Source organism: Helianthus annuus, chromosome 4, assembly GCF_002127325.2.
Source record: "Helianthus annuus cultivar XRQ/B chromosome 4, HanXRQr2.0-SUNRISE, whole genome shotgun sequence".
Taxonomy (NCBI): domain Eukaryota; kingdom Viridiplantae; phylum Streptophyta; class Magnoliopsida; order Asterales; family Asteraceae; genus Helianthus; species Helianthus annuus.
In genome coordinates this window covers 145,503,914-145,524,863 of record NC_035436.2, presented here as the reverse complement: position 1 = coordinate 145,524,863, position 20,950 = coordinate 145,503,914, and the positions used below count along the sequence as shown (strand labels likewise).

Below are 20,950 nucleotides of genomic sequence, written 5' to 3'. Positions count from 1 at the left end.
GAGGGTTATTTATAATTAATAAGAAAAGATTAAACTTAAATAATAATTATCCCTAAGACATGGCCTAATATGATGACAAGTGTCCTAAAATTGGTTTCTTTTATTATATAGTATAGATATAGATTATATTTTATAAAAAGTGAAATTAGTTACTATAAGTTATACTCTTCCAAAATAAAATGGACTTCATATAAACAATGATAACTTTATTTATATGTATTGCAATGAAAAATAATATTTATATTTTATCACAATACAAATACCTCCCAAATATTTCGTAACTAAAGTAAGCTACTTTTAAATTTATAATAAATAAAAATGTTTTTTATTAAATCTGTCCAATCGTATGTTCCAGTCTTGAAAATTAATACTTTTTAGGCCGTAGAAAATTTGGTCATTTGGTTGTGAATACGCCAAGAAAATCAAGAATAGGTCGAGTTGACCAACCAACCAACTTTTTGGCTTGATTTTTTCTAGAATTTAGATAAGTATTCATGAAAACGGTCAAATATGAGACCGAGCATGAAAAACGACCATTACATATTACGGATAAATATCAAATACAAATAAACTAAACGTACTAAACATACAAACGGAAGGAAAAGACAAAAAAACACGATGTCATTTTTGTAATTATGAGTAACTATCAAAATTACCCTTGTAGAGTAATTTTGATCTTTTGTAAAGTAATTTTGTAAAATTACTATTGTATAGTAATTTTGATCTTTTATAGAGTAATTTTGATCTTTTGTAGAATAATTTTGTAAAATTACTCTGTATCAAAATTACTTTTACAAGTGAATTAAAAGTAACCCCCCTACCCTCATCCCCCAAAAAACCTAACCCCCACCCCCACTCTCCCAACTCAAACTAAAAGCTAAAAACTAAACCATAAAGCTAAACCCCATAACTAAATGCTAACAAAATTACTCTACAAGATCAAAAATTAGTTTACAAAATTACTTTATAAAAGATCAAAATTACTCTACAGTTTTTTGAGGGTTAGTGTAATTTTGATAATTACCCTACAAGACCAAAAATTACTCTACAAAAGATCAAAATTACTCACCAGTTTTTTGATAATTACCCTATAAGAACAAAATTACTCTACAAGACCATTTTACAAAATTACTCTACAAAAAATCAAAATTACTCTACAGGTACATTTGTAGAGTAACTTTGATAATTATTGATAATTAGAAAAATGCCACCGTCTACTTTTTCCTTTTCATGCAATTCGTATGTTTTATACGTTAAGTTTATTTGTACAATAACTTTCCCCTACATATTACAACATATTGATTTTTAGATATGTTAATCACAAAACTTTGTATGGCTACTGTTGACGCGTTTACATCATATAAAAATGACTATAATTTAGTTTGTTGTTACTAGCAGTGACGGATCTAGGAATTTTTTTCACTGGGTTCCTTTTGGTAGATTCTCACTAACTCTCACTATTTTTTTCCAAATCATACGAGGTTCACACTAATTTTTCCTATTTTTTCTAAACCGAATGGGTTCCTGAGAACCCACAAAAATGGCCTAGATCCGCCCCTGGTTACTAGAAACATGATTCAAAAATCACAATCCACCCCAAGACCCGTTATCAATATGAATATACAACTCACAGGTTTCGTTTGTGTTGTAAGCAAACCAAACATTTAGCAATATGAATATATAACTCAGAGGTTTCGTTTGCGAAGTTATAGACGGATTCGGAATAAAATGGGCTATAGCAAAATTCAGGTCAAATGGGTTATAATAAAAATGAGTTGGGTCAAAATGGCTTCGACTAAAATGATGTTGGGTTTAAATGAGTTGCTTTAGGCTTTGTCCTATGGGCTTACGCTCTTTCCCTCCACATCATGTCGGATCATAAAGCACGTGTCACCTTATTTACATCGCCAACTCACTTTTCTTCACTAACACACTTTGGTGAAACCCCCTTTTCACTTCGTATCACTGCACCCCAATCATTTTTAATCATTACCTATTTATTTCTTATGTTTTATATATCATTTATTTATTTGTGTATTTATTTTTTATTCCTTGAAGCAAAACAGTCTGCAAAGCGGGTTGAAATTCTTGAAAGCTACTCCAAACGAGAAGTTTTCTGCTAGCCCGCTCTTGGAAACGTTAATCCAAGTCGTGACTACTGCGATGCCTTATTCATCACTCCAACCTCTTCTTGCCATTTTTTTGAGTGTCAGAATTGGATTCGGAGTATGGTGAGTTTTTCGAAAGTGTATGGTATGTTAGATGAACATATATTAGTAAAATGGATTTTTTTGTTAAACTAGCCATTTCACATAGGGCTCACCAACACTTTTCCTCCTCCACGCGACACCCTACTCTGCCCCTTCTGGTGGTGTCACTCACCCTTCCACGCCAAGCCCCTTGCCACATGGTACGGGCGTTGGCCGATAGTAAACAACCATAGAGAAAATGTATCAAAGTAAACCACTCACTATACTTTTTTGGCCAGCAAAATAAGAATCTATAAAAACCCCACCGGCAAGACAAAGACTAACCGATGACAACAACAGTTATAAGAACATAAGTGGGTTTTCAACCAATCAACCCACTTCAATGATGTTAGTTTCCGGTCGCTGAAAAAATGTTTTGGCCTGAAAACTATTCTAAGTTGGCAAGTTTTCTAACTAACTATAGTTATTTTTATGATGGCTAGAAGCAATGCCAGTGGTGTTGGTCACGGTGGTATCAATGATGTTATGTAGGAGGAGTCGCTAGTTGTGGTTGCGGTGGTTATGATGGGGTGATGTCAGCGGTGGTTGAGATGGTTGTGATGAGGTGGTGACGGCGTTACCAATGGTGGTGGTTGTGTAGACACCGATGGTGGTTGCGTAGCAGATGTGGTGGTTGCGAAGGCGTTAACAATGGTCGTCAGTGTTGCTCGCTAAACCTATTCTATGTTGGTAAGTTTTATAACTTAGCCACTCATTTTGTTCCATTGTTTAATATGAGCCGACCCAAATTAACTCATATGCCAATTGTTTTTACCCAATTTAACCAATTGATATATTATTGGATCATCATTACCACGCTTAGTTCTAGTATAACCATGCAGTAAACGAAACTTATTAGATATCTAAATGTATTAGTAAATTTATCGAATGAACACGAATGGCAAAATTTATTAAATGAACACGGATAATAGATCTTATCTTTTTTTAAAGGTGCCAGATTTTAAGAATATATAAATCAATCAACGACTAGCAAGACACTAGCTAGTTAGGCCAAAGAAGCAAAACTAGAAGTGCAATAGTGGATTCAACATCCACACTCTCCGGTTAACACGACATCTAAGAACAAATGCAATGGTGGACAATAGAACTTATTAAACGAACAAATAGAGCATGCTTATGGTTCGTTAATTTATGTTTATGAACTTCCAATAAATTGTTCGTGCATTTATCAATCTCATATGTTTATACCTAAACAAACGAATAAGAACACTTACATAACTGAAGATATAAGTAGTATGTATATTGGCTACTCTTTATATAATTTACCCCTTTTCATGTATTTTCGTTTATCTAATTAACAAATACAAATTAACATACAGATTTTTTAAACAAATAAACAAGATAATCCATTCATTTAAGGGTATGTTTGGCATGCAGTTTTTAGGAGCTTCTAGCTTTAAGTTTTTAAGAAAAAACTCCTGTTCAATAAAAGCTAGAAACTTCTAAAAGCTCCATGCCAAACCATGGTTGTAAAACAAGGTCTCCAAGGCCGAGTAGTCGCTACAAGGTAGGCTGCCGAGGCGACTTTCTTCAACTCCGACTAATTACTCGGAATCGATAAAATACGGTCAACATCGGCCAAAATCGGATCTAGAAGGTCAACTCGGGTTGAGTTTGACTTAAAATAAAATAAACCATAATTTTTATGCGTATAATATTAAAGAATGAATATCAATTTTAAGTATATTGTTATAAATATTAGTAAATTTATGTTATTTGACATATATTTAATACCCAAAAACTAATTTCTTTATAATCTGGCATGTCCGAGTACTCCCCGGGTACTCTCCGCCTAGGCCGAGTACTCTCAACTCCCCAGTCGACCGACTAGGGAGCACCTAGCGACTTTTGCAACCATGTGCCAAACATATTTCAAGTTCTTCATTTATTTTGTTAACAACAAAGTGAAGCAGTGAACAATAAATTAAGTCTACAAATAACTGAAGAAGCAATTGTGTTCTTGTAAGTCTAACGCATGTAGTATATAGTTACGTACAAACAAATGGTGTTGACAAAATTGGGAGCCTAAAGCTAAGACTACACGGTGTGGAGGGGCTTGAAGGAAGGGTACATTTTTTCGAGCTCGAACAAGGTACATGAATTCTCAGGGCCAGCCGATTTAGGCAATGAATAGATTTTACAAGCGCTGTTACAAAAAATCTTATAATCACATAAACAATTTGCCACATTAGCCGATTTAGCTTCTTATGTTGCCACATGTGGCATGTCTGCATTCTTTGTTTTACCAGCCTGCCTATATGATATCTTCTTTTTCTTCTGCTCTGCTTAATCTCTCACAAACTGAAATACTGTTACTTAATGATCAATGACTAAGTGATTGTAACATTGCCATGCTATCTTTTGATGTTTGGGACTCACTTTGTGAAAAAGTATTTTCATTCCCTTTAGGCCTCAGCAGCAGCAGGTATTATATCCCAAATTACTTGGGGTAGGGCTAGCTATATGTGAGACCTAAAGAAATCATGTTTAGAGATAAATTGCATCAGTTTTAAAGAAAGACCCTCCGTTATGATCTTTTATCCTGTATTCTGACCTACATAGCATTTGTCCGATTTTCATAAGTCTAGACATATACTTTATATGATATATTTTTAGCCATTTACTGAATTGATGAGTAAATATGGTATTAGTGTTCCGAAAGGTGGTGTTGTTTCTTTTGTTGAGGAAGCAGTGGCGGAGCCACACTTTGAACAACGGTGTCGTCCGACACCAATGAATTTTGTGTAGCGAATAAAACGTATAATAGAAAAAATTCGAGCGACCCCATTCTCTTTTTACAACCGACACCATTGTTTTGTTTTCTTCTAAAAGAATTACATAATAAACAAATTTATATTTAAAAAATTAAGCTCAGTTACTTGAATTTAATTAGTATACTTTAAATCATTAAAGGTTCATGCTTAATTTTTATTTTTTCAAATCCGGTAGCCCATGTCTAATTGGTTTTCTTTTAATTGTTTAACCTAACAGGATGTTTGATTGTTTGATGATTATTTGAATGATACGTGCATTTGTTTGTTATAATGAAAAAAAGGTTTTTTTGCAAGTTGCTATTGAAAACATTATGAATCGTTTTCAAAACATGAAAATACGTACAGAGTAACTATTAAATGCATTATTTATATATTTTAAATGACTTTGTAATTTTATTATGTTTTTTTATTCAATGACATTGTACTTTTACTGTGATATTTGCTTTTATTATGTGATTTGACCCGACTTGATCCGAACCGATCCAAAAAGTTCGACTCCGAGTTACTATAAACCGGATTATCCATAAAAAATGACACCATAAGAAAAAATTTCTGGCTCCGCCACTGGAGATGCTATGTCTGTCACCAGCAACAGAGTATGCCTAATTATTGAAACCTTAATAAACGTACCAATTTCAGGACTGGGGCGTATTTTACTTTCTTTGTACAAACGCGCAACTTCATCAAGTTCCCTGAAAATAAGGCAGGTTTAAACGGAAACCATTTATAATTTCGCAGTATCTTTAAAACAACAACCATTTGACACAAGGCAAACTAAGTATCATTTTACATAAATAATACAGATTTCAACAAACACAAGTGCCTACACTATCTATAACCATTTTGATTTGAGCCTGCTATAACCAACTCAAAGTTCATCAGGATGATTATGTAACTAAGATTGAACCCAATTGCTCACAATAACACAATCAAAATACAGACTTAGCCTACACCATCATATAACCAATCAAATTATCAAAGAAAGATCAGCAAACTGGTTATTGAGAGCTCTCACATGATGTCCTGCGATTCAGCACGATACATATCCAACAGCAGAACCCCAGTTGATTTTGTTTAAGCCAATGTCGCCCACGTTTGTGGTCCCCCATACTTTTTTTACTCTGGAATCATATAACAAGTCTCTTCCGACTCACTAATCTAAATTCCCATTCAAATCCTTAAAAATAATCCAGCTAAACGGGCAGCTTTTCCTCCTTCAGCTCATCAGAAAATTTAGGAATGAAAAGGAATATGATATTACCTGCCGAATGATTAACAGATAAAGCAGGATGGTAAATTCACTTATAGTTACTTTTTTTAAAATAAGAAAGTAGCAAACTACATATATAACACTACTGATTGTTTAAAAACCATAGTTTGTTTGTTGACATTTATGAAGCTAATGAACGCATAATGAATTTTTTCCCGTCCTCCGTTGTATAAATCTTGTCATAGCCGGAAATAAGGGAGCTAGCAGTCTCTCGGTCACTGCAAAAAGAAAAGGAAAATGGAATGACCATTAAACATAATAAAACTTAAATATGAGGAAGGAAGGAAGGAAGGAAGGAAGGGGACATACTATTTCCAGCCAGGTGGAAGATAAGATCTGTAGACCTTAGTAGCCACGCGAATTCCATACTCAGCTCTTTCCAAATCATCGAGATAACTACTGGCTTCCTTAGGACCACTCATGATGTCAACTGCCTTCTTAATGTTGGTATATACAGGAAGTGGAATTTCATCTATGTATAAAGAGAATTTATATTAGTTATTTATCAATTGTATCATCCATAATCAAGTTAGAAAATGCGTACCAGATGGTGTAAGACGCATCTTGGCAAACCTGTCCTCCAGCTGAGATGGCTTCTTCCTATTAAGATCTGATGGTAGTCCAAGAGGCATCTTGCCATACTTTTTAATGTGATCTCGATGCTGCACAATTAAACTCAGTCATCAATAACTTCTTCGTTTAAGACATATTTTTATTGAATGAATGTTCTTACTCTCTGAGAAACATCCTCCGGCCTTCTCGGGTGCCTCATCGTCTTGTATTACTCTTCATATAACACACGAATCAATCAATCAATTACTTAGAAAAACAACCAACACGCAGATACGACGAATACAGATAGATAGATAGATAGATAGATATACTGGTGTATGCAATTAAATTATCACTGAATTGATGATTTCATACCGTGATCAATCAAGCGTAATCGCCAGAACCGGATGATCAAACGTCCAAAGAGCGGATGATTAATTTAATGGTGCGAAACCCTAATGGAAGACAAACGACCATCTGTTATCTGTTATTATATATTCTTGTGACAGCGGGGATCTAGGGCATGTTTGGGTAAGCTTTTTGAAACAACTTATTGGCTTTTTGAAAAGTCATAAGCTCTAAAATGATGTTTGGCAAAGATGGTGTATGTGAGGGGGAAAAGCCAATAAGTCAATAAGTCACAAAATCCTGACTTTTCCAAGAAGCCAATAAGTCAATAAGTTGTTTCAATAAGCTTACCCAAACATATATCTATTATATCTTCGGGTTTCTTTTCTCATTAGTGAAGCCCGTTTGAGTTACCCGACCCAACTATGTTATTCCGATCCACAAAACACACGCTCCGCTTTACCTTTCCTCACACCCGACCCGACCCTTCTTTCTCCCTGAATCCTCCTCTACAATCTTGATTCGTGTTTCTAAATCCTGAACAGGAAGTAATTAAATAATGGGTCATTTACATATTTCCCCCTATTAAGAGACTTTATTACATATTCACCCAACTCCTAAAATCAATTACATATTTCCTCTTCCTAAACTATATATATTACATATTTGTCCATTTCATTAAAATTAGTCTTATTAAGTTACTATTTTACCCTTAATGAACATATTACATATTTCCCCTTTCTAATAACACCCTTTATTCTTCTAGTTTTTTTTTATCACCAATTTGTCTCCTGTGAATCTCTATAAAATTATACAAATTAAAAACGTGAACGGCAATTATTTTTCACTTTATGCATCTCCACCAAAAAAAATAGTCATTATATACAATCGAAGAACCTATTTACAATTAGTAGATAAGATCCCACTGTATAATACACCTAAGAGTTAATCTATTAACAGCTGTTTTTTGAAATATGAACAAGCAACATAACCCAGAAACAAGAATATATATACTGATCAACAAGACATAAGTCACCACTGCTCCTTTTCACTACAGTTCTATCTATATCCAAATCGCAGAAAGAACAAGCTGTTACTATTATCTTTGAAAATAGAATTGGATACATTATCACTAATGCCTAAAAAAACGGTAATGATTATAGAATTAAACAGCTAATGGTTTCAAAATTCAAAAACCCGACGTCACGTGTAATTAAGAGCGCGAAAATGCGTGCCTGATATCGTATAACGCCACAACGGTGACTGCGAAATCATCCTCTGAAACAAAAGATAAACTCAGGTTGTTGGGTTGTCGTCGACCAGAAGTAGGTTGTCGTCGAACGCAGGTTAATGTGAATCCAAAATCAGCCCCTGCTGTCGGTGATGTTGTGACCGTACTATAGGGTTGTTGCCAAGCTGAAGCAAACCCGCAAACCACCATTCACCAAGTTGCGTAGGGTACTAGGGTTGTTGCTGTCGTTTGTGAAGAGAAGCAGAGGAAGATCATGGGGAACATTGTTTGAAATTATTAGTGATTAAAGAAAATGAATACTAAAAAGGGTAAATGAGTAACTTCATAACAAAAAGGGGATATATGTAATTAAATTTAGAGATTGGGTAAATTTGTAAAAAGCCTTCTTAATAAGGGAAAATATGTAAAAATCCCTTAAATAATTAGAGATAATTATTAGCTAATCTTGAAGTAATATGTTTATTTAGTTTATTTTATTTTATTTATTGGCTCATTAAGAATTAGAGTTAGTATTGGTTTAGGATAGCTTGTTTAGCAAGTAATTAGTTTAGAATAAATAGATGTTTTAGGGTATGTAATTATTTGGTTGTTTTGTTTTGGTTCAATATTATTAAAGAAGGAAGAGAGTCGTTGTCACACCCCCAAAATACCACATGCGGAAACCCCCGTGAGGCGTGTGACGTACTAGGATCTAGCCACCAATCATATTGAACTCATAGGTGTATTTAAATAAACTTTCATTTATTACAGTCAAGTGTTACACGTTACAAATAATTCACAATATACATCAGAAGCATTTTCATTCGTTAAGAGTTTATAAACCACATGTAAAAGCCATTAGTCTTGTGTTGCGTTTCCATGTATCTCGACCCATGACCACTCCAGCCTCCCAGACAGCAAGTTCCAATGATATGCACCTAAAGGCCTGCAAGGCATGCAACAACAAATCAACAACAAAGTTGAGCGAGTTCACAGTTGGATGCTCGTTTTAAGTTGTTTCAAAAACATAGTTTTTCTTTAGCTGGCTTACTTGCCGTGGGGGTTACCCCATAGTTGAAAATATGATTAACCAATTCCTTCTTTCCCAAACCATAACCAGTGGGGGCTTCCCCATGTGAACCACTAGACCGTTACCATATCGACAACTGACTGAAGTAAGTTGTGCCCTACGTCAATGTCTATCATCATTGACTAAGTGCCCAGATCCATTAGTACACGCCCATCGTACCGGCACGGTGTGAGGCTTGTCAACTCTAATAGCGCTATCAACTAATGACCCGCTCGCCATTGGCCCGGCGATTAAGTCGATATAAAAATGAGGGACTTCATGATAGAGTTTTATCTAGTAAGTTAAAGGTTGTCCTACCCAAGGAGGACCGAGGTACATATTCTACCCAAGGAGAATATGTAGGTTTCATTTTAGTTCCTTAACCCATTCCCAAACCACCAGGAATCCCATGCCTTGTAGAAAGTGTGAACTCACCTCGGTTTGCTCGGCAGATACACGAAAAGGTCACTTGAGCTATATGTGGTCAACCACGTCCTAGCATGTTACCATACAAGTCAGGTCTAGGTTCAAGTAGTGCACGTATGTTTACACACAAACTGGCAAGTTACGAGCACATAACGATCATGGCATACACATAGATCATGTTAAACAAATCAGTTAAACACATAAAAACCCAAATTTATGCGATCAGGATGTATTGGGCTGAAGTAGCAGTGTAAGCCCACTAACATCTTGTGCGATTGGGTAGTTGAAACCCAAACAACTACCCGACCCAACATGTTGTGCGGTCAGCACAACCTTGTGCGACCCACATCATGTTGTGCGATCTAATGTTCGCCTGGCCCAGTTTATAAATAAGCCCAACAACTTGTGCGGCCCAAATAATTAGGCAGTTTAATAATCTTGTGCGATCCAATAGAGCTTGTGCGACTGAATAAAGCTTGTGCGATGGAGTTGGGCCGCATGGCCCAAATCATGGCAATTGTGTGTGGCCCAAGGTCTGTGCGATCGGCACTGTCTGGTGCGATCCACAAGTCTTGTGCGATCATGCAATCCTAGGTTGTACAATGTGCTTTATGTGGTTGCACCCTGCTTGTGCGATGCACCTTGTGCGATCAGATCAGGTCTTGTGTGACCTGATCTTGTGCGACCGAGAGGGCTTGTGCGACTAGTTTAAAATTCCATAAATCATGGAATTCAGTTACCTTATTTCCAATTAATTCCAACAGTTTCCTTTTATGCCTATATTCGATCTAACCAGAGAATTCCCCAATCATGAACCCTAATTAATCCTACAATCATGAATAACAACAGTTCATCATCATTAACATCAGCCCATTATCATCAACATCGAATCACTAGGAACCCCTAGTTCATCATACAATATATCAAGCTAAAACATACATCAACATCCGTACCCAAACGCTTAACAATCGGTTATCATATATTTGGTTTAATTACAATATGCATGCGAGCCGATTCGCCTGGTTACCACGTCTAGTTAATCATACAACTTTATTATTACATCTAATCGTTTGTATAAATCTCATGATCATACATTACCAATGATCTATTAACAAGAACCCTAGATTATCATGCAAACAATCATAGTATCGATCAACATATAGCAATTGTAGTATCATGTATTACATAAACCATTGTGAGACACTAACCAGATCAATGATGAGATGAAGAAAGCTTCGAGAGGAAGAAGGGCAGCCGTCGAACAAGAAAGAGAGAAGAGAAGGAGAGGGCTAGGGTTTTTGTATGTCTTGTGTGATTCGCAAATAATGAGGGAACAAACCCTCAAAAGGGTTAGGTACCGGTTTATATAGGGGAGTGGCCGAATCCCTCATGGCTTGCCCATTGGTTTCAAATTGATCATAATGGGCCGAGAGGAAGAAGCCTGTTGTGCGACATGCCCGGCCCAACGATCTTGTGCGACCGGACAATCTTGTGTGGTTGGCTTTAACGTGTGCGGCCCGAATGGGTTTTTGTGCGATTAGACTAATCTTGCACGATTCACATAAGTTATACACATATACATCACATACCACAATCTTGTATCACATACCACATAATAAAGCATAACGTTTTATTGCAAACAATCACATTAGTTAATCACATAGCGTCCACACTGGTCACATCAAAGTATAAAGAAAGGTTCTGAAATACAAGTTGTCACAATCTGTCACACCCCGAAATATCAGAGCTGGCGTGACTGGACCGGTATCTTCATTGCACAGCGGAAGCAAATAAACTAAGACTTCTAGGTAACGAACGCCACTAAGTACTCGACTCCACATGGTTCCCCTATTCCAACCGTGCCATTGTTTCTGAAAAAGTAACCTGAGAAAGAACATGCGAAAAAGTCAACATAAAGTTGAGCGAGTTCATAGTTTGTTTTGAAAAGATTTAAAATAAATCTTTTTGATAACCAGTTTTAAAGTTTATAAGAAAATATAGTAAAATTATTTTCTTGGCATGATATATGAAAAACTGTGAGTCTAGCCCACAATAGTCTTTGTGCATTACACGAGAGAGAGTGGGCCGAGCCCAAATGAACCTTTGTAAGCAGGATCAGCGCGTCCTCTTACTTAGGTATAATTTGAAAAACGTTACCAAAGTTTGTAAATCCATGTATTTGTGAGTTTACATCAAATGAATCTTAAAAACATTTGAAAGTTCAGTTTATAAGTAGGTATGTAATGCGTCTATGAACATGTTGATCATTAATGTGTAGCTAAGACATTAATATGTGTGCCGACATAGGAAGCACTCAACCCGGTAGACGATTTAAGTGTCGATTCACTTCGACAGGGACACAAAAGCACTCTAAGTGGCCGCACAAGGACCGTGAGTGGGGCTCGCCCGTACCCGATAGATCTACCCCCTGTTCCGTGGTCCTTAAAAGGATTAATGGTGCCTAAGTTTGCGCCTATTCGCACGTGATCCAAGAGTTCATTCCATAGCTTAATCATACCCTAGTTAATATGTATTTCAAAAGAAAAGGGGGGACATAAACCCATTGGGTTGTCTCGTTGTTCGTACGCAGAACAACCCAATCCTGTTGTAGTAACTAGGACATTCCTGTCACTAGTCATGAAACTCATGCACGTTTGCGAAAATACGCGTTTGTTTTGTAAAACCAGTATATTTAGTATAAATCGTTCGTAAACCATTTAAGTTCCTTGAAATCCATTCGTAACATGGTTTATAAATATGTGTTTTTGTTCGTCAAAATATTGTTTGCTTTAGCAAAAACTTGCATGTCTTTCCACCCCCGAAAACATTTATAAAAATGTAAAACAGTAAAAAGTGGGGGTTATGAACTCACCTTGACATTCCTGTGCAAAGCTAGCTTAGCGTGATTCCGTAGTGTTGTTCCAAGAACGTGTATTACCTAGCATGCAACTATGACATTCCTACGAAGGAATACTTATAAGTTTTCTAATAAAATAACGTAGTTAAACTACGTGTCCGAGCTCTACCGAGTTGTTAACAAACGACTCTACGAGGGTATTATTAATTTGATTTGAAATAACCAAACTACGGTTATTCGATCCCGTTTATAATCGGGATGAAACTAAGTCACGAAATCAAATTAGTTTTGGAGTGTTATAAGATATATATCTATTTATATAATTGAATATAAATATACTTACGGTGTCTTGTTAGTCGTCGCGAATAGAAGTACGTAGGTGAAATGGTATGTATTCGAAATATCATATATGATACGGTAATATACCGTTGTAGTTTTTGTAGGGTGGTAATAAATAAATTTATCTATAACTGAAGTCGTAACTCGCTTCGAACAATAACTACACATATATAATATATTTTTATTGTGGAGATATAGTCTCTAGTTCGCGTTATGAATCTGTGCAAAACAATAACAGTTCTTAAAATTATATTTTATGCGAACATAAGTATTGATTTGTCCAAATATAATATGTATTTCCATATGCACATGTACTAACATATTCTTTCCCACCAAATATAGTGTTTGTAGTAAATAGAGTTTATAAGGACTTTGAAAGTTTTAAAATTTCCATGTAAAACTTCGTAAATAATGAAAACTTACCAAAATTTCTTTGAATCGTGTCATGAACGTAATAAGAAAATACTCGTTAAAAGATGTATCGGTTCTTGTAAAACTCCTTAAAAGAATATATAACCTTTGTAGAGAACCAAGGTTCTTAAAAGTGCAAACTCATTAGATCATTTATCTAACTTGGATTTCGATAAGTGTCAGTTTTTATATCCAAAATACATTTTGTATGTCGGGTTTTTACGGAAAAACGGACAGAGTTTCCTCTGTTCTTGTACGATCCCGACAATCAAGTGTCGTTATATTCATCAAAATTCAACAATATTTCAATAATATATAAACACTATATGTATAATTTTTCATCAAATGAATCAAAAGTAACTAATATTTAATCGATTCGGGTCGAGCTCGGTCGCGTAAACTAAAATTTTTCATAACAACGAAATAGATAAAAAAGAATTTCGCGTCGTTTAAACTTTACCGCGTCTTGCGTTTGACCAGTTGACTGGTTGACTAGAGTTGACTTGCGTTGACTGAATTGTCCGAACCATTGACTCGTTGACTGCCTTTGACCAAGACCCGAAACCGAGCCGAAAACCCGTAACTGACCGTTGACTGTGTTGACTCGCGCTGACCCGAACCGAATCTGACTTTGTTGACCGCGGTTTGACTTGTCGAAAACTGAATCAAGATTCGAGCCGAGACCCGAACCGTGACGCACCAAGTCTTGCCGTTGACCACCACTGACCCGCTTTGACCAGTCAACCTGATTTGTTGACTGGTTTTGACTGAACCCGCACCCGAGAATGATCGACACGTACTTATAGTTTTATATATATAGTGGCATGTTGATCAGTATCCATCGTATGATTAAAGCTTTGGAGTAAAGTTACCGTGTCCCAAAGACCTTGCCAACATGATTAATATATTAAGGACAACTTCCATACGAGTATACGACAGCTAAACCCGAAACCTGGACTGAGGACCCCAGTCAAATATTACCACCATCCCTGTCACCGGCAGCCATCATCATCTCGGACATCATCATCAATATCCTGAATCGACATCAAAACAGGCCGGAAGACACGGATCGAACAGGATCAAATAGAAAATGAAAAGAAGTCGAGGAGCTTACCGGAGAAGGAACCGCGGTTACCGGAGCTCGCCGTTAGTCGCCGCCGCTCGCCAGTTAGCCCTCATCATCATCCTCATCATCGATATCAGCTACGGAGATCGCCGCCGCCGGAGACCCCTGCCGCTCGTCTGCCTCTCTCTCTCCCCGTTCTCTGCTCCATCTCTCTCCGTTCTCGTCGCCGTATGCCACCACCGTTGGTGGTGGCCGGTTTGTTTTAGAGCGAATGGGGGCTGGGGTGTATGGTTGTGAGAGAGGGAGGAGGAGGAAAGATGTTTGGTGGGTGTGATTTACTGGTAACCAGCCGGAAAATCGGCCGGTGTTTACTCCGGTGACCGGTGTGCAGAGAGCGAGATGAGATGGAGCGTATGAGTGCAGGTGAGCTTGTCTAGGGTTCCCCAATTAAAATGGCAGGAGGAGAAAAAGAAATGCTTATATATGTAAACTTTTTTTTTTTGTATATAAGATATGAAACGTGTATATGTTTAGATATTTAGTAAGAAGTCAAAATCAAATGATGGAATTTGGTAAATAATGGAGGCATGGACGTTGGAAAGATATGGAAGCAAGATATGTTGTCTTTGACTTAACACATTTTAGTACTTAAGTATATTTGGCATGGTTACAAGATTAAAATAAAACATTCCTCAAATTTACATGTGATGAAATAGGAATATGGAAAATACATATATAGAGGTGTATGGTCGATGGTAAATGATCAATAAGCAAGATCATGTTTTGGACTTGTGGGTTCATACAATTAAGTATGTAGGATGTGTTACTTAATTTGGTTGAATGTAAGGTTGGGTTTCATTAGGTGTATAACATACTCACTTATTTATACCCATTAGTTACTCATTTTTAATAGAAATATTAAATATAATCTCCATAAAAATATGAACGTGTCGGTTGTATAAAAATTACTTTTATATGTTTGTATTCGTGTCGTGCTAATCAGCATAACGCAAATATAATTCTTGATTTACGTGATAGAAACTTCAAATAATAACACATATATATATTTAAATATATGTTTACAGTGTTACTCACTTAATAATACAGTAGAATGGGTTCCCAAGTATTTAAACATTTATCACCAAAGTTCGTGCTTGTCGGTTTAATTCGTTCCCGTTTGCGCTTTGTACCGTTCGAAATCATGTTGGTTCCTAAAACCACATTCATAAGGATAAGTTTTATGTATAAACTTCGTATTTGTTGGCGTTGTCAGTATTTTGTCCGGCGTCAGTTCGTTACTACTTATCGTTCCGCAGTTTTTCCGAAAATCACCATACGCGCACTGTAGCGTCAGATAAGCGCCCCTAGGCATTCTAATAGCCTAATTAAGTTAATTCGTGCCTTAATCACTATTTATTACCGCCTGAAACGTTTGCTAATCACGTAATTAGCAGCCGTTAATTACCGGTTGTCACATTCTCCCCCTGTTGCATAAATTTCGTCCTCGAAATTTAGACTATGTTATCTCCTTAGAGTTGTTTCGTTTCGCAGGTAAGTCCGAAAAATTCCAAAGTGAATGACAACTTGATTGAATCAAGACTTATTCAAATTACGTGAATGTAAAGACATTTTGCATCAATGAGAACCCAATGGTTCAGCTGAGTTTGTTCTAGAAATCGATGTCAAGTGAACGAGATGTTGTGAAACTATCACCAATTTGACTAGGTTTACTGGGTCAACAAAAGAGGAAATTCAACCAATGGAATTCCAAATGAACGTTCACAAACTGCAAATCAATTTTTGAAACAATAGAATTTACTACCAACAGAAACTTGCATTGTATGATTGAAACTCGAATTCAACAAGCTCAATTAAATAGAATCATAAAAATGATTTGTCAACTATCGAACCATTAAATGAATAAAATTAACGTGTTGGCACTATTGAGTTGCAAGGATACACCGAAATGAAGTACCACCGAACCTGGTGTATCATTGTCTTAATACATAGTTGCATTAAGACTAGTTAAACGATGTGTCAAATGAAAAGTATAAATAGTTTCACATGAAACGGCTGATCGTGATTAGCATAAGCTACAGGATTATACCGACACCACAAGGTGTCGTAATGAATGAAACAATTCGTTAATAACGGTGATCAAACAAGCATCACCGTGATTTGCATGAACGCTCGATCATGATTAGCCCAAGCTACAAGTTTATACCGACGCCACAAGGTGTCGTAGTGATCAAAATAATGCAATGATAGTGGTGACCGAACAAGTATCACCGTGTTTTGAAATCAGATGCAAGGTTCAACGAAGTAAAAACAAATCTCATAGGATCTTCAATTGATATTGAAACAACCCAATGATATTCTTGATCGAAGATGAAAGCAATGAATATCACAAAATGTTCGATCGATGTTGAAAGAACCGTTAGGAGATACACCGAAGTATGACATAAATTTGTGTACCATTATCTTAACACACGATTGTCTTAAGATTGCTTTAATACAATAAATCGAACAAGCGGATTTAATATCAATAACCAAATTAATAATTAAATAATTAAATCCGTGCATGATGTGAGCAACGAGATTAGCGCAACCTTCAGACTTGTGAAAAACGCCACCACAAGGTGATCGTGATCAAGGAAACGATTCAATGAAGTCGAAGACCAAACAAGCCTGTTACGGTTCAAAGCAAATGAAGTGCTTGTTGGGATTATTATGAATATGATGGCCTCAATCCATCATATAGAATTTTGATTCGAATATATATTACGAGCAAGTTCAATCAATTGAACTTGGTTGAAACATAATCCAACAATGAATTCATGTATCAATAAGAAAGTTTCGACATGGCCACAACGAAAAACCATGTATGCCACTCAAAAGAAAATGAGTTTTCCAAGAATTCCGTTGACTCGATACCAAGGAGTCAACATTTTGCAATAATACGGGTCATCTAGAATACAATGTAAAGATTTATTATAGCGAAATAATATATGAGATGTTGACAAAACAACCATTCGAAGTGAAACCACATGCGTAACAAACAATGCATGTGTGACATGTGAATTCGTCAAAAGAAATGAAACAAATAAATGTTTGCTATCAAGGAAGAAATCCTCGTGTTACAAGGACCATTAGGGGGAGTAGAAGTGGGAAGATCTACTCATTATATGCAAAATTCAGAATTTCAATAAAAGAATTTAAGGACTTTACCTGGAAGTTCATGTGATAACCAGTTGTTAGATGACATTACCATGGAATGTCAAACATAGTGTAGTCGCCATTAATAAAGTAGGGAGAATGCGAAGACGTGTGACTTCCTTTACAACGCCAAACCATTGTGAGTCTCTTTAGACTGAGTATCGACTGTTGTGAAATCCCATTTAGCGTGATTCATGTCGCTTGTATGATCGCGTGGCAAATTGCCGCATTTCGGTCCGTAGTTCTCCTGCCAACGGGATTAACATTGTTGTTGGCGTGTCCAATCGTGTTTTCCCCAAGGCCTTGCCTCGAAAATCGTGTGTGATGTACTTCGACGTCCGCTGACGTATAGTTTAAGTTTCATGTACACTTGTGCACTAGCGTTTCGTTCCGCATAGAATGTGATGTGCTCCGACATCCGTTGACGTATAATTTAAGTTTCATGTATTCTTGTGCACTAGCATTTCATTCCGCGTAGGTTACCTGCTCGGGTAAGTAAGATAGCATAGACGACATAATATAACAGTGCTTGCCCAAGTTAATAGTCGCAGTTCCTACGTAATGACCTTTAATGGATTTTGACATAGATTCTACAAAGGTCCTAGATCCATGTTATCAAAACTCTCAAGGTTTTGCTTACTGTATGTAATCGTTTCGTGTATCGTGTATCAGACACAACTCTTGTGCATGTTTAAAATCAAAACAGTTAACTCATTGTTCTTGGCAACGGTTGGAACCCATATTCGAGTATTAGGCGTTTTGTATGTGTTCAAGCCTTAATAATCTAAGTCCACAGAGGAAAGTGAGGTTCGAGCCTAGGTATCTATACAGAAACCTAATTCGCTGAAACCTATAGCTCTGATACCAATCTGTCACACCCCGAAATATCAGAGCTGGCGTGACTGGACCGGTATCTTCATTGCACAGCGGAAGCAAATAAACTAAGACTTCTAGGTAACGAACGCCACTAAGTACTCGACTCCACATGGTTCCCCTATTCCAACCGTGCCATTGTTTCTGAAAAAGTAACCTGAGAAAGAACATGCGAAAAAGTCAACATAAAGTTGAGCGAGTTCATAGTTTGTTTTGAAAAGATTTAAAATAAATCTTTTTGATAACCAGTTTTAAAGTTGTTAAGAAAATATAGTAAAATTATTTTCTTGGCATGATATATGAAAAACTGTGAGTCTAGCCCACAATAGTCTTTGTGCATTGCACGAGAGAGAGTGGGCCGAGCCCAAACGAACCTTTGTAAGCAGGATCAGCGCGTCCTCTTACTTAGGTATAATTTGAAAAATGTTACCAAAGTTTGTAAATCCATGTATTTGTGAGTTTACATCAAATGAATCTTAAAAACATTTGAAAGTTCAGTTTATAAGTAGGTATGTAATGCGTCTATGAACATATTGATTATTAATGTGTAGCTAAGACATTAATATGTGTGCCGACATAGGAAGCACTCAACCCGGTAGACGATTTAAGTGTCGATTCACTTCGACAGGGACACAAAAGCACTCTATGTGGCCGCACAAGGACCGTGAGTGGGGCTCGCCCGTACCCGATAGATCTACCCCCTGTTCCGTGGTCCTTAAAAGGATTAATGGTGCCTAAGTTTGCGCCTATTCGCACGTGATCCAAGAGTTCATTCCATAGCTTAATCATACCCTAGTTAATATGTATTTCAAAAGAAAAGGGGGGACATAAACCCATTGGGTTGTCTCGTTGTTCGTACGCAGAACAACCCAATCCTGTTGTAGTAACTAGGACATTCCTGTCACTAGTCATGAAACTCATGCACGTTTGCGAAAATACGCGTTTGTTTTGTAAAACCAGTATATTTAGTATAAATCGTTCGTAAACCATTTAAGTTCCTTGAAATCCATTCGTAACATGGTTTATAAATATGTGTTTTTGTTCGTCAAAATATTGTTTGCTTTAGCAAAAACTTGCATGTCTTTCCACCCCCGAAAACATTTATAAAAATGTAAAACAGTAAAAAGTGGGGGTTATGAACTCACCTTGACATTCCTGTGCAAAGCTAGCTTAGCGTGATTCCGTAGTGTTGTTCCAAGAACGTGTATTACCTAGCATGCAACTATGACATTCCTACGAAGGAATACTTATAAGTTTTCTAATAAAATAACGTAGTTAAACTACGTGTCCGAGCTCTACCGAGTTGTTAACAAACGACTCTACGAGGGTATTATTAATTTGATTTGAAATAACCAAACTACGGTTATTCGATCCCGTTTATAATCGGGATGAAACTAAGTCACGAAATCAAATTAGTTTTGGAGTGTTATAAGATATATATCTATTTATATAATTGAATATAAATATACTTACGGTGTCTTGTTAGTCGTCGCGAATAGAAGTACGTAGGTGAAATGGTATGTATTCGAAATATCATATATGATACGGTAATATACCGTTGTAGTTTTTGTAGGGTGGTAATAAATAAATTTATCTGTAACTGAAGTCGTAACTCGCTTCGAACAATAACTACACATATATAATATATTTTTATTGTGGAGATATAGTCTCTAGTTCGCGTGATGAATCTGTGCAAAATAATAACAGTTCTTAAAATTATATTTTATGCGAACATAAGTATTGATTTGTCCAAATATAATATGTATTTCCATATGCACATGTACTAACATATTCTTTCCCACCAAATATAGTGTTTGTAGTAAATAGAGTTTATAAGGACTTTGAAAGTTTTAAAATTTCCAAGTAAAACTTTGTAAATAATGAAAACTTACCAAAATTTCTTTGAATCGTGTCATGAACGTAATAAGAAAATACTCGTTAAAAGATGTATCGGTTCTTGTAAAACTCCTTAAAAGAATATATAACCTTTGTAGAGAACCAAGGTTCTTAAAAGTGCAAACTCATTAGATCATTTATCTAACTTGGATTTCGATAAGTGTCAGTTTTTATATCCAAAATACATTTTGTATGTCGGGTTTTTACGGAAAAACGGACAGAGTTTCCTCTGTTCTTGTACGATCCCGACAATCAAGTGTCGTTATATTCATCAAAATTCAACAATATTTCAATAATATATAAACACTATATGTATAATTTTTCATCAAATGAATCAAAAGTAACTAATATT

General features: G+C 36.3%; 1 protein-coding gene across 7 annotated transcripts; it reads right to left on the bottom strand.

Moving 5' to 3' along the window:
• Window positions 1–4,225: 4,225 nt before the first annotated feature.
• LOC110936744 lies at window positions 4,226–7,397 on the bottom strand. 7 transcript variants are annotated; one of them, XR_004891424.1, is made up of 8 exons: window positions 7,242–7,397; window positions 7,048–7,100; window positions 6,859–6,976; window positions 6,624–6,786; window positions 6,401–6,532; window positions 6,060–6,305; window positions 5,675–5,736; window positions 4,226–4,742 (listed from the first exon to the last, which is right to left on the bottom strand). XR_004891424.1 is itself a non-coding variant. In XM_022179158.2 (6 exons), exons 2-5 carry the CDS (start codon window positions 7,084–7,086, stop codon window positions 6,436–6,438), a joined length of 417 nt encoding a protein of 138 aa, XP_022034850.1. In that variant the 5' UTR covers window positions 7,087–7,100; window positions 7,242–7,396; the 3' UTR covers window positions 5,785–6,305; window positions 6,416–6,435. The 7 variants fall into 7 exon arrangements, 4 of the variants coding, with proteins under 4 accessions (XP_022034850.1, XP_022034851.1, XP_022034849.1 ...); XR_002590241.2 differs by having other exon boundaries at window positions 6,060–6,532; window positions 7,242–7,396; XR_004891423.1 differs by having other exon boundaries at window positions 4,226–4,579; window positions 6,060–6,532; window positions 7,242–7,396.
• Between the last annotated feature and the right edge of the window lie 13,553 nt (window positions 7,398–20,950).

Bases quoted from the DNA above. Each gene is read 5' to 3' on its own strand.
- LOC110936744 (XM_022179157.2), bottom strand. From the start codon at position 7,086: ATGAGGCACCCGAGAAGGCCGGAGGATGTTTCTCAGAGA. The intron at 6,977-7,047 runs GTAAGAACATTC...TTAATTGTGCAG, and splicing joins CGGAGGATGTTTCTCAGAGA to CATCGAGATCACATTAAAAA. The intron at 6,533-6,623 runs GTATGTCCCCTT...TTCTTTTTGCAG, and splicing joins CTTCCACCTGGCTGGAAATA to TGACCGAGAGACTGCTAGCT.